Genomic DNA, 13,683 nt, shown 5'->3' with positions numbered 1-13,683 from the left:
AAACCTGTGATTCCGGGTCTGCCTGTTCCGCATCACCAACAATGTTTTGGGATTCAGAGCACGACAATCCTACAGAACTCGATCCACTCCTAAAAAAGAGTTAGTGTAATAGTTGAGGGGGATTGAGTCAGATGTTTTTTCCTGTTGAGCTAGCTCACACACCACGTCCATGATCCTGTCACTCACGTATCTTTTCCCCAAAGTATTCAAATGGAAGCCCTGCGATGTGTGGAATCTCCTACCCAAGTTGCTGATATCCACGAAAGTGACATTTCTAAAATGCTTACACAAGTTCAAGTTCTCCTTGTTTGCCCTCCGAATTTCCTTGTTGACTACAGACCATCGTGGAAGATCATGCCTGTGAGGCACAGAAAACACAATCACTTTGCCAGCCCTCCGGTTTTGCAGATCACGCAGTTTATTTCTCAGAGCAGAATGCAGTTCTTCTCTCTCATTGCAGGCTATGTCATTTGAGCCAGCCAAGTAGACATTGACATCATTGTCGTTCAGTTGACCAGACTCCTCCACAGCATCCCTGAAGCGAGCTCCTGGTTTGATCATGGCCGTGAAGTTATTATTGTCACCCTTGTAGCTCCTGTGAACATCCCTGCCTTGGCTGTCAGCATATAAACGAACATTACACGACATCTTTCTTCGTCTCTTATATTGGCGTATGAAGGAGGCTCCTTTTTCCTTTTATATTATCCTTGAAATGCAAAATTTCCAAAAACCTTGTATATACGTCGATGCTCAATTTAAAAATGAACATACCTGTCAAATTTCATGAAAATTTATTACCGCGTTTCGCCGTAAATGCGCAACATATAAACATTTAAACATTAAGAGAAATGCCAAACCGTCGACTTGAATCTTAGACCTCACTTCGCTCGGTCAACTCACTTTGTCTTTCCAGAAGCTGAGGCCATGATTCTAGTTTTGAGTTTGGATTTATTGATAGAAAACATTTTTTTACAATTTTCTTTTTTATTCTTCAATGTTGTTTTCCATCACGAACTGCTTATTATCAAATCAGTTTTTGCTTTTAGAAATCTGACTGCTTGTCGTTTTTTCTAAAAGCAAAAAGTTTCTTTTTTAATCTGATGATTGAAATTGCAACAAATATTATGGTTAGTTTAGCAAGTGTTTATTGAGTGGCCTTGAGTGTATTCAGTCTTTTTTCCTTTGGTTATTGTTACAAAAGTTCAAAATAAATGTGTGTTTCGTTGGTTATTTGTGATTTTCTTGGAAGTCTACCGAAAGTTTTGTGTACATGAAACCAAAGTGAGCTAGTGCGCGTAATATGATAATCATGGCTGAAACATTGAAAAGTTTTGAAACTAGGATTAACCCGAAGCCTCTTGAGAAGGAGACAATCCATTCGGGACATTTCATGGTTTCAAAATTTGAAGCTGAAGAGCCAGATGATGACGATGATGTTGCTGTGCCTGTTCCGGATGCTATGCTAAATAAGGCCAATATGAATTTACAAGCGGTTACAAGTGTTACGGCTGTTCGCTCTAGTACAAGTAAAATAGTCAATATTCCGGGTCAAACCATAGCTATAGAGACTTCTTTAGCCAAACTTTTCCAGTGCATGTCTTTAGCTTACAGGTGAGTGATATTTTATTATAGGCTACTCCATAACTGCCGTATCTATTCTTGAGATTTCAGGAATGAAACGTCATTGTTCTATAGCCTAAAGTTAAAAATAAGTTTATTATGCTTTGCATGTTAAAATTAGGATTGCAGGTGTTTAAATATTTATTGATATATTATGCAAATTCTAAATTACATAATGACGCAACCTTCCCTGAATATAGGTACAAATATTAGTAACCTCCCCCCTTATAAATAAGTCAACCTATCTCGAAAGCACTAATCTCTTTTTTGAGACCCCCTCTGCTTCTTTGACAACCCCCCCATCATAGCTTTTGGCACTTTTTGATGAATAAGTTATTTATGGTCACGTTTGATATTTCACTGCAAATGGTTTCAAATATCCAAAGGTAAATATCCAAATCTTACTGACAGTGAGAAATAGGATACTCTTTGTAATCCTATTTCAAATTTGCAATTTGATGGCGGTAATTTATAGGCTAAATATCTTATCTCTTGGTTAAAAGCGTACGATTCTTTTCTTTACTAGAGATTTAATCTATGCACTCTTTCAGCTGGATCTGTAAAAAGATACCGTAGCCTAGCCAAGTTATTTGTACGCCTTGGTCCCACCTTGCTTCAATTCAGTTCAATATTACCACACTCTATGATCTCTGGGTACTTTTTGCAAGGAGGATTATTTGATTTAAGTTTACTTATTAGTAGAAAGAGTAGAGTGGAACCCAATATTCCGTTGTGAGAACCAAAGAAAATGTGGTGTACTTTGTGGTTTTTGAAATTATGCTGGTGTTATGTTGGCCAGAAAACATAAAGCTATGAAACAGGAGGTGATATTAAAGTGCCTGAACTTATTTTCAGATAACTGTTGAGTTGACAGTTTCAGCTTTTGATAAAATTATTGCTAGGGATGATGGAGTCAGGCAGTCAGATTCAGCTCTCCAGCTAGTGCCAGCCAGCTTGAGTACGGTATCATGTTGACTTTGCTGTATACCTAATAACAAATAGGTCTTAGTTCTATCCAGGAATACACTCAAGTAATTTAGATTACACTTGGAAAGCACTGCTTGCCTACTGAAGTCAACCCCAACCTGTGTTTGTGCCAAATATGGATACTGATATAAAAGAGAGTATTCGCTGCCTATATACTTTAAATTGTATAAATAAAATGGAAGAACTTAGAAACATTATTAATGTCAAATTATTTTGAGAGTCTTGTCTTCTGTAGTTTAGTACCTACTATACTTTATTCGTCAGAGTTTATGACCTTTTATAAACTATATCACAACGACGCAGCATGCATCTGAAATGTCTATTTTGGTATATTTTACAATCTCTTAAATATAGAATAGTTTCGTGAGGTGGTTCATATTAATTGGTTGAAGTATTGAGTACGAAATTAGGGAGATGTTTTGAAAATAAGGAATTTTCACCAACCTTAGTTTTAAATTTTTCCTATAACTAGGGTTATGAATTCATGTATGTATTTTGAACTCTGGCGGGCATTTACTTTATGAGGAAGAGTAAATTTTTTCACATGTGAAGTTGATTCCAATTCCATCAATACAAAAACAGGTATTCATTATTGAAAGATGAAACTCATACTTTACTTTACTTTACTTTACTTTACTTTACTTTACTTTACTTTACTTTACTTTACTTTACTTTACTTTACTTTACTTTACTTTACTTTACTTTACTTTACTTTACTTTACTTTACTTTACTTTACTTTACTTTACTTTACTTTTATTTTTACCACCTATATCATTGAGATCAGGGGCACGTCAGGTAAGGTAGGAGGGCGAGGTTAGGGTATCAGCGGAATCTCCGTTGAGCGCTTAGCTCCATGAATTCTTGTATTGAATACAGAGGGTTCTCAGTCAGATACTTTTTGAGAGCCTTTTTGAATTGGTTTTGACATTCAATTTGTTTGAGGTCATCCGGTAGACAGTTGAAAAATTTACACCCTGAGGAATCTGGCTGTTTTTGTGATTTTTGTAGTCTGTTGTAGGGAATTTCAAGATCATTTTTTCTTCTTGTGTTGTGCTTGTGGATATTTCTTCTGTGTGGCTTGTCTGGTTTGAATTTTTTTATATGTATTATTGCTTTAAGTATGTATAGAGATATTACAGTGAGGATCCTATCCTGTATGAAGTATGGTTTGCAGTGTGTATCGTGTGGTAAACCATTTATTATTCTTATTATTTTCTTTTGGAGAATTAATATTTGCACAATGTAGGTCTGCGGGGCTGCTCCCCATGCTATTATTCCATAGCCCATGTGTGATGCAAATAGCGAGTAGTAAGCCATCAGAGCAGTTTTTTTGTCAGCTATTGCCTTTATACGTTTGATGGCATAGAGGGCTGAGGATAGTTTACCTACCAACTTTTCAATGTGTTTATCCCATGTTAGGTGTGCATCAAGTGTAATTCCCAAGAATCGTGCTGTATCTGTCACCTCTTCATCAGTATCTAGTTGGTTTTCGGTTGCTGATCTTGTATTGAAATTTATTACTGTACTTTTGGATGTGTTTATATTGAGTTTTAGGTTTGTCAGGGCTGTTTTTGTTGAAGCTATGGTAGTATTATAATTTAATTGTAATTCGTCCTGGTCTTTTCCATTTATGATTAAAGTTGTGTCGTCGGCGAATAGAATACATTTAGAAAACATTGGTAGTTGTTTGGGCAAACCGTTTATGTAAATAAGAAATAATAATGGTCCCAGCACAGATCCCTGCGGTACTCCGTTTTTCATAGGTTGGGCTAGAGATCTGGCGGTCATGGTTTTGCCTTTGTCCTTGTATCTAAGCTCCACGCACTGGTATCTGTCTGTTAGGTAGTCCTCCAACCACTTCCCCGCTTGGCCTCGTATTCCTATTTTGCAAATTTCTGTTTTTAGAATGCTCCAGTCTAGACTGTCGAAGGCCTTTTTTAGATCTAGAAAGATTGCGGATACCTTTTTCTTTTGTTCCCAGTTTTGTGTGACAAAACATAAGAGGTCTGCTAAGGCTGTATCTATTGTCTTATCGTTTCGGAATCCATGTTGGTGAAGATGTAGTTTGTTGTTTTGTTTCAGGTAGTTCAGAATTTGCAGGTATATTGCTTTTTCCAGGTATTTTGATGAAGTAGGCAGTGTTGCTATTGGTCGGAAGTTTTCTATATTTGTTTTATCATTTTTTTTATACTTTGGATAGACAAGTGATATTTTCATGTAGTCTGGTACTGTTGCTTCTGCAATAGAGGAGTTTACTATTTGTAGAATCGGGTGATAAATTTCGTCACGACAGTGGTAGAGCAGTTTTCCCGGGATCCCATCTATTCCCGCCGAGTGTTTATGCTTGGTCATTAGGAAAATTTCAATCAGATCTCTTTTTGATATGCTCTCGAACCTTTCCAGTAGGGCCTCGTTTTCCTGGTTTGTGGCAAGATAAGAATTTGGTGGAATTTGCACTTGAATATTGGTTTGGCCAACATTTACGAAGTAGTTATTGAAATATTCCACTAGGGTGTGAGGGTCTGTTTCTAGTTTGTTACCCATTACCAAACTCAGTACGTCATTTCCTGTGCTCTTCTTCATTTTTCGTTCCTCATTTATTACCCTCCATGTTTCTTTAGTTTGATTTGTTGACTGCTTTATTCTGTCTGTTATGTATCTCTTTTTTCTGCTTTGACTTCCCTATCATATATTTCCTTTGACTGTGAGTATTTGATCTTGTGTTCGTGGGTTCCGGTCATCTGGTATAAGGTGTTGGCATCAAGTAGCCTCTGTCTTAGGTCTCTAATCCTTTCTGTAACTTCAAAATGTCTTGTCTTTTTTCTGTTTATTCTTCCTGCTTTGAAGGGGCAAATGCAGTTCATGTGGTATAGCATGGTCTCTACAAAAATGTTGTACTTCTGATTCACTGTTTTTGATCCCATTAGTTCCTTCCAGTGAGTGGAGTTCCTTCTTTGGAGTGCCAGTCTCACCAGATCCATGTTCTCAAGATTCAGTCGCCTAAAGCTCACCATATCGTCTTGTCTGCGGCTTATAGATGCATCAAGAGTGTATTCTATTCCCCTGTGGTCTGATATTACATTATCGATTACTTTTATTTTAGGATTGCACAGGTTTGTAATGCAGTGATCTATGCTTGTCTCAGAGTTAGATGTTTGTCTCGTTGGTGGAAGCTGTAGTGTTTCCAAGTTATGCTGGGCTAAAATGTTTTTTAGTTTCTTTAAATTGGGTGAATTTTGCAGTGAGTCAACATTCAAATCCCCCATTATCACTATGTCACCATTACCTGTCATGATATGTGTCAAGAACCTGTCCATATACTCGTAAAACTCTAGGGTATTTCCAGATGTTGGCCTATAAATACAAGCTATTGTCAGTTTCCTAGTTTTTGTCCTTAAAGTCAAAGCAGCCATTTCACTGGTGAGCTCCTTGGAAAAATTGTCTGTGTTCAAAATTTTATAGTTGTAATCTAGAGTGTCAGATGAGTATATGGCTACGCCGCCCCACATGTGAAGTTTCCTTGAGAAGTCGGTTTGTAGCGTGAAGCCTGGTATATTAGTAGTCTCTAGTCTGTCCTTGCTCAATCCGTGTTCAGCTATTAGTAAGAAATGGGGTCTTATTTTTTCCACCTCTATGATCAATTGTTCTATCTTATTTTGTAGGCCTCGTTGTATATTCAGGAAGAAAATGACTATATTTTTGTCTATTGTTTTTCTTGATAGGTTGCTATTTTTTCCATGGTCCGGTAAGTACTCTCCATTAGGTTGTGTCATTGGGAGTGGTCTTCTTTGTGTGCTTTGTCGTTTTTTGTAGCTTCACTCGGTGTGTCTGTATTCTGCATATTATTCTCTGTAGTTGTCATATTCTCCGTTGGATCAGAGGTGTCTGGGTTCTGCATGTTATTCTCTGCGGCCTTCATATTCTTTGTGCTTGTCTTTACTTTGGTATCATCCAGGCCACATGCTGAGTCATTTAGCGTCATGATTGTAGGATTACCCTGGAGTTTTGCATTTTTCATAATTATCCCGGCCAGGCACTCGGCTCCTTTTTTGTTTGGGTGAACCCCGTCATGTCTGTAGCAGTTGCTTCCACAGGCTGGTGATGTATCAATGAAGTAGGCTCCAAGTTGTAAACACATGAATTGAAATGCTTCGTTTGTCTCTGTAACATGTAGATCTCTTATGTCCCTTCTATACATTATACCATTTATGTACCATTTTGTGTTTTTATGCTTTTTCATGCCCGCCTCTATAGTATACCAGAGGGGTCGCATAATGTGGTTGGGTGTATTATAATTCATTAGGTTATTTGATCCTATGTTTATAACAATTTTTTCTGGTAGAGAATCTTTATTTGCCAGGAATCTGCTAATGTCCTGTATTCGCCCACCCGGTAGGATTTTGGTTTCTACATTGCATTGGTGGTTGTCCTTTATCATTGCAGCAGCAGCTCGAAGAGTTGAGTCCCCCAGCAGCAGGGCACTGGGTTCAGGTGCTTGTGTGATGGACACTCTGTGGAGGGTATTATGTATATTCTTTTGTGATTCTATGCCCTTTTCAGGCTCTGTAAGTCTCCTCGAGAGTTCAGTCGAAATTGTCCTGTTTCTGCTGAGGTCATTGTCTAGGTTGGTATTTGTCATTTTGTTTTCAATTATACCGTCATCAGATCCATTCACCAGTGTTATGGTATCTTTACGTATTTTGGTTCCAGCTTGGCTTGTTGGTTCTGGGTACATACCTTGTGCAAAATCATAAATTATGTTTTCCAGTTTATAAATAGTATCTGTTTTTCTTGCCACTATGTCGGACAGTCTGTTATTGTCACTCTTTAGAGTTTTTATTTCATTTTTTAGGTCTGTGATATCCTCCATTAAAATTTGTATAATTTCATCAAATTCTTTCTTTTGAATTGTCGTTTGTTTGTGAGCACTAGTTGTAGCTTGGTCACTGTGTTCTATCCAACACTATCCATCACTATCCAACATACTTGCTTGTTCAAAGACATCTATCGTATGAATTATCATCGTTTTGGATGATAACTGTCAACTTTCTTCCACTAGAAATTCTAGAATTTCTAACATAATTTTGATGTTTATGAACCGTATTCTGTATTATCAACAATATGGAAATTTTAGCGATAGATTTAAATTCTATTCACTAGTAATACTTATTTGAAGAATGATACATGACTATTTCATAGATTAGTATTGGAATGACATACACTGAGATACTCTAAATAAATTAACACTGCAGTCAATTGTTTACTTAATATGAAGCAACTATTTGTAGGATGGTGTTAGTGTGTCTAGTAAACTGCTGTGTTGAAAGTTCATGGAACGTGGGGGTGTGATAAGATCTTCTCTGACCCACTTTTGAAATATTTATAACATCTCTGTTCCAAGATTCAAATTTTAAAGGAATCAAATTACCGTTCGAAAGTCCATCAACATTAATAATTCTGAACTGGAACTATAGAAAGCCGGAATCTGAAATTCATTAGCTTGGATTTTGTTTTAAGAGAGCCAGAATGTAAAATTAATGGTCTCAGATTTGAAAAGAAAAAGTGCGCGTTTAGAACTCTTTCGCTTGAACACCTTTCATTCTGAGTTGAGTTACCGACCATCAATGATTCGTTCTGACTTCACTCTCTTCACTTCAATAGTTCATGTCTACTTTCATGCAATCTTGTTTGAGAAATAACAATAATAATTTATTGAAATGATTGACACCGATGTGTGGTTTGCTGAATCATTCATATTTTCATTATAGCCTAAATATTATGGAAGTAAAGTGGCGATAGAGGTTTTAATTGTGTTAGATTGAACATAATGTCTATCTAATGTGTTTAGTCTCATCATGTACACTAAATTATGGTCTTATGAATGAATTTGTACTATCATCGTGTTTACCCAATCACTGTAGGCTACCTGGTTGACAGCTGAAAGTGTCTTTAAATAACCAGACTGGCTCACCATTCTCACCAATATATTCCTCGGAGTGGAAACCTTAACACCAGGCCACGAAAATGTGGAAATTCAACAACAATAGGCGACCGCTGAAGAGTCACTAGAACTTCTACCTGTCCTTCCATTGTTTTCAGCGGCCCCGTCTCGTTTCCAAAACCCGGTGTCTCATAAATTTATCTGTATCCCTTGTACCAAAGACTATAGGAATAGATGTATTGTCATCTGTCGTACTCTGCAAATTTTTCTGGTTCTAAAAACATTTTGAATGATATAGGAATACTTTATTGATGTTGATAAATAGCATTAAAATCATGATCCAATACCCAGAATCACATGGATAAGTAAATGGTATCAATCTTGAAAGTAATTTGAAAAATTAACTGAATAAGTATCCGACATTACGAGCATTTAAGAGAGAATAACAAACTGTATAAGAATTAGGCATTACATATTTATAGAAATTAATTCCAGTGACTGAGTTCTTCTCTTACAAAGAGAGTTCTCTTTCCTAGAGTGTATTCTTCTGGCAATGCAGTATGTATGTTCATTTTTAAATGTACTCTATTCAAGTAATTCATTTCTTAAAATTCTCAACTATTGTATTATAAGTGAAATTACAGCTATATTCCCTTATTCTAATAATAATGTCATATTGTATTATGATGGAGATGTTGTATTGGATATATATCCTTAGGAGTACTTGTCCATAAAGTAAATTATAAATCTGTTTATTCCCTATTTCCATTTTTAAATGCATTCTTTATTGTGATTTACTTCTGACAACTTTTGCATTATAACTAGACAATTACTAGTATATATTTATTTCAGTATGTTCTCTTCTATTGAATGTAATTATGTCATAAATATGTGTTATCTTATACATCTCTAGAACTGTCCATAATCAAATACTTGTCCATCAAGTGACTCATCTGTTCACTCCTTATGATGTAAGCTAACATTTATTGTAATCTTTGTTCTAATAGCTTCTTCATCAACATATACATCTGTAACAATCAGAAGCATAACGTTTGACTGCTAAACAATGCATCTTGATTATTATTAACATCTTCACTCACGATCATCCAGAGTTCAAAGTCCAAAATGGCTATATGATTATGGATGCATTGTTATTGTTATTACTATACTATAATAGAAACTTAATTGTTATTGAAAAGATTTTCTGACCAAACTATGTGTTACTGCGCCGGTTACATCAAGGCACAAGTCGAATAGATTCTGTTTTCGAATTTATTGTTACTCCAATGTGCAAAAATAGCGTGTGACCTCAGTGTTATCAGAAAATGATTTGAACTAAACAGTATTATTAAAACAGTTTTGTTCTTCGTTATCTCTTAAATTTATGTTCAAAATGAAAAGAATCAACTTTTTCAGGAAAGAAGAAAAAGGTTCTTAGAGAATTGAAACAATTATGGGAAAGAATGAGTGAGTGAATAAGAAAGAGCAAATATTAGAGATAAAGTGGTGTAATCTGCTCATCACATAACCGTTATGCTTGCTAAATTTAAAGAAAATGGAAAGTTTATATCAATCAAATACTGAACAATACTGCCGTTCTTCTTAATTTAATTGATAAGCTATTTTTATTGATAAAATTTATTTTCGCTCAACCAAGTTGTAATGAGATCACCAGTTTGATGAACTAAAACAAAGTTATGGAGATATCAAAAATATTGAGAGATTGGCAGATTTCAGATTAATTCAAAATCAATGATAGATGAGATCGCAGGTTGAGAAATTGTTGAGTTATCTTAATTTTTAAATCAGATAATTACAATAATTATGATACCATCGTTTAGAATAACATTTCACGATGACTATATTCTTAAATTTCATATCAACCTATTCGTATATTATTACATTTTCTTTAAAAAATGACACTGTATCTCTTGCAGTGACCACACCATACAATTCATTTTTTATATTACTCATGTTTCTTCAATCAATGCTATCCTTTCCTCAAATGGAAAGCTTTACTAGTTTCAGTATTTATCATTATATTCTATATTCTATACTATAATAAAGGAAAGAACTGGCTTATACACGTACGGGATAGGAAAATTATGTTTGACTCTGAAATACTTACTGGACTGAGTAACTTGAAATTTTGCATAATATATTCTTGATTAACCAAGGATGGTTAGAGGCATATTTTCAATTCTTTAAGATTTCATCACGTCAAGTTTTAAAGTAGACCCTTGAGGAGCACGGGTTTCCTGGTAGTATAATATTTGGTTGAAGGGTTTTACGGTGAGAATAGTATAAAACATTTCTTGACCTAGACCTAAAATGAAGACGTATACTCTCTGGGTAATAATTAATATTACTTGTCCACAACCTGGTAGTATTATTAATTTACCTGAGAAATAAAAGGATAATCTTCAGAGTAGTTTTTCTTCTATTTTAACGTAGACAAAGTTTCTCCTTGTATTCCTCATAAATTGCTGCTTGAAAAATTTCAGCACCAATTGAGATTCCTTTACTAATGCTTTAGTAATCAAAGATTACCCAATAAAGCACAGGTTACTCTATAAATTCAAGGTTCTATCTCTTTTCTTTACAACTAGTAGCTCTAGTCAACCAAAGTGTGTAGATTTTTCAAACTTGTGGATGAATAATTGCAGTTTTGGGCGGATTCTGAACCATCTAGTCCCCACTAGTATTGTAAAGCATGTAAAAGATTCCTACTTCCTAAAAGTTCTAAGCCCTGATGTTATTCTGATAATTATATTATTGCCCGATACACGTGGATATAATTTTTCTTTTCTTCTCAAATAACTAAAGTTGAAAAACGTATTATGAAACGCAAAAGACTGCTAAGATCTGTTCAGCTGAGATAGATAAATTTTTTTGGGGGAGTTCCAGATTTTAAGAATATGATATAACTCGTTGTGAGTTATCGAAGTTTATTTTGTAGTCCATTTTGGACTAATGTTGTTGTGGATGAGAATACCCGCACACGCACCCGCACCCGGCCTACCATAGTCGGAGATAAACAAGCTGCTATAGTGTGAGATTCACTTCCGACTGTCAGCATTGGTTGACCCGAAAGCATGTATGTAATATATAAGGAATACTGACATTTTCAAGCCAATCTCACTGTAGCTGGCCTTGTAAAAACCAAGAACTTGCCAACTTGGTGCTTGGTCCCTTTTGTTATTAGCTGCATGCTTGGCATTTAGTGGAGTCCGATGTACAGATATACTGCAATGTAATATTTTAAAATATATAGATATACAAAAGGCATAATAATTAATATCTAGATATAGATATAAAGATTCTGGCAATCCGTTGAATGTAGCTAATACAATAAATAATCTATCGTAAAAATAGTTCACGTAATGTGATGTTTTCTGGTTGGCGCTTCTACTGTGTGATTTGTTTCTTTTTTCATGACTTCTTTTGATGGTCGTAAAGAGTAAATTATTTTTTCCAAAGTGACGCAATCTGTCAGTCATATTGCACTATAGATTAGTGAAAATTTGGAAGTATTGCAGGATTGAACCTAGTGGCACAAAATTAATAGAGCACATTTAGATCATTTTTTACTTTCCATGCCCTATTACCATAGGTAAAGAAAGTATTGCTTTCCGAAAAAAATTAAGGTACCCCAATTCTAAATTTCTACACGTTTCAAGGTCCCCTGAGTCCAAAAAAGTGGTTTTTGGGTATTGGTCTGTATGTGTGTGTATGTATGTGTGTGTGTGTGTGTGTGTGTATGAGTGTATGTGCGTCTGTGTACACAATATCTCATCTCCCAATTAACGGAATGACTTGAAATTTGGAACGTAAGGTCCTTACAATATAAAGATCCGATACGAACAATTTCGATCAAATGCGATACAAGATGAAAATCATTCGCTAAAATGGCGAAAATGCTGTCAAAAACAGATTTTTTTTCGATTTTCTCGAAAACGGCTCCAACGATTTTGATTAAAGTTATACCTGAAATAGTCATCGATAAGCTCTATCAACTGCCACAAGTCCCATATCTGTAAAAATTTCAGGAGCTCCGCCCCATCTATGCAAAGTTTGATTTTAGATTCTCGATTATCAGGCTTCAGATATAATTTAAACAAAAAAATTTGAGTGGAAAAGATTGAGCATGAGAATCTCTACAAGTAATGTTCAGTAAGTAACATTTTCACCTAAAATTAAAAATAAGCTCGAAATTCGAGAAAATGTGATTATCCAATTGCAAACTGTTGGCAACTGTTGATTCTATTAAATGATTCACTATGAAGAGATTGCAGACCTCGTGGGTCTCCAGCGTTATTACCCTGTCACCAGCTGGATCAAATCTTTGAACAGTAGACTTGAGATGCGCGGGAACAGTAGCGTCAGGTGATCAATTTTGATAACGGCAAGGAAAGTTGTGTGAGTGCGCCACACCAGATTTTTCCATTTTGGGCTCCATTAACTGATTAAAGTGCCTTTGGTTAGGTTCATAATAGTAGTTTATAAAACAGTTTTATGATAATGGTCTTTAACGCACGAGTTAGATGAAGAGAAGACGCAAGTGAGCGAGCGAGCGTAGGGAGTGAACGCGTGTCTTCAACATCCCACGAGTGCCATAATATGGCAGTTTTATAATATTATAAAACTGTTGTATGCACTATTTTATCTACAACCACTCAAGCTGACACATCACATTGCTGACTTGTTGTAAAGTTAGAAATCAACCAAAAGGTTCTCAGAGAGAGTAAACAGTAAATTTGAAATGAAAACTTTATAAACTGGAAACATGACGGATTTAAAACTTGCCATGCTGAGAACATGATGGATTGAAAACTTGACAAAATGAGAATTTGAAGTAATGAAAATTTGACGTACTGAAAACTTATAAACTAAGATCTTGACGTATTGGAAACTTTATAAACTGAAATTTAGACTAATTTAACATGCTGAAAACTTGACGGACTGATAACTTGACATGCTGAAAACTTGACGTACTGATAGCTTGATGAATTTAAAACTGAATAATTGATTTAGTGAACTTGACAAACTGAAACCTGCTGCCAGCATCAGAAACCTTGTTTTTAGGCTGTTCAGTACACTTTTAGGAGTGGCCGTAGTCGAGTGGATCAGATGC

General features: G+C 35.5%; 1 protein-coding gene across 2 annotated transcripts in view; it reads left to right on the top strand.

Annotated features, from left to right (window-relative positions):
- Positions 1 to 1,120: 1,120 nt before the first annotated feature.
- LOC111044828 (MLX-interacting protein) overlaps positions 1,121 to 13,683 on the top strand; it is a 77,150-nt gene continuing 64,587 nt past the window's right edge. Inside the window, exon 1 of one of the 2 annotated variants that reach the window (XM_039436559.1) lies at positions 1,121 to 1,611. In XM_039436559.1, the coding sequence (XP_039292493.1) occupies positions 1,301 to 1,611 (311 nt within the window). In that variant the 5' untranslated portion in view covers positions 1,121 to 1,300. The remainder of the gene's footprint in view (positions 1,612 to 13,683) is intronic. The other variant, XM_039436560.1, reaches the window with a different exon arrangement.

Source organism: Nilaparvata lugens, chromosome 10, assembly GCF_014356525.2.
Source record: "Nilaparvata lugens isolate BPH chromosome 10, ASM1435652v1, whole genome shotgun sequence".
Classification (NCBI taxonomy): Eukaryota; Metazoa; Arthropoda; class Insecta; order Hemiptera; family Delphacidae; genus Nilaparvata; species Nilaparvata lugens.
This window is presented reverse-complemented; position numbering and strand designations above follow the sequence as displayed.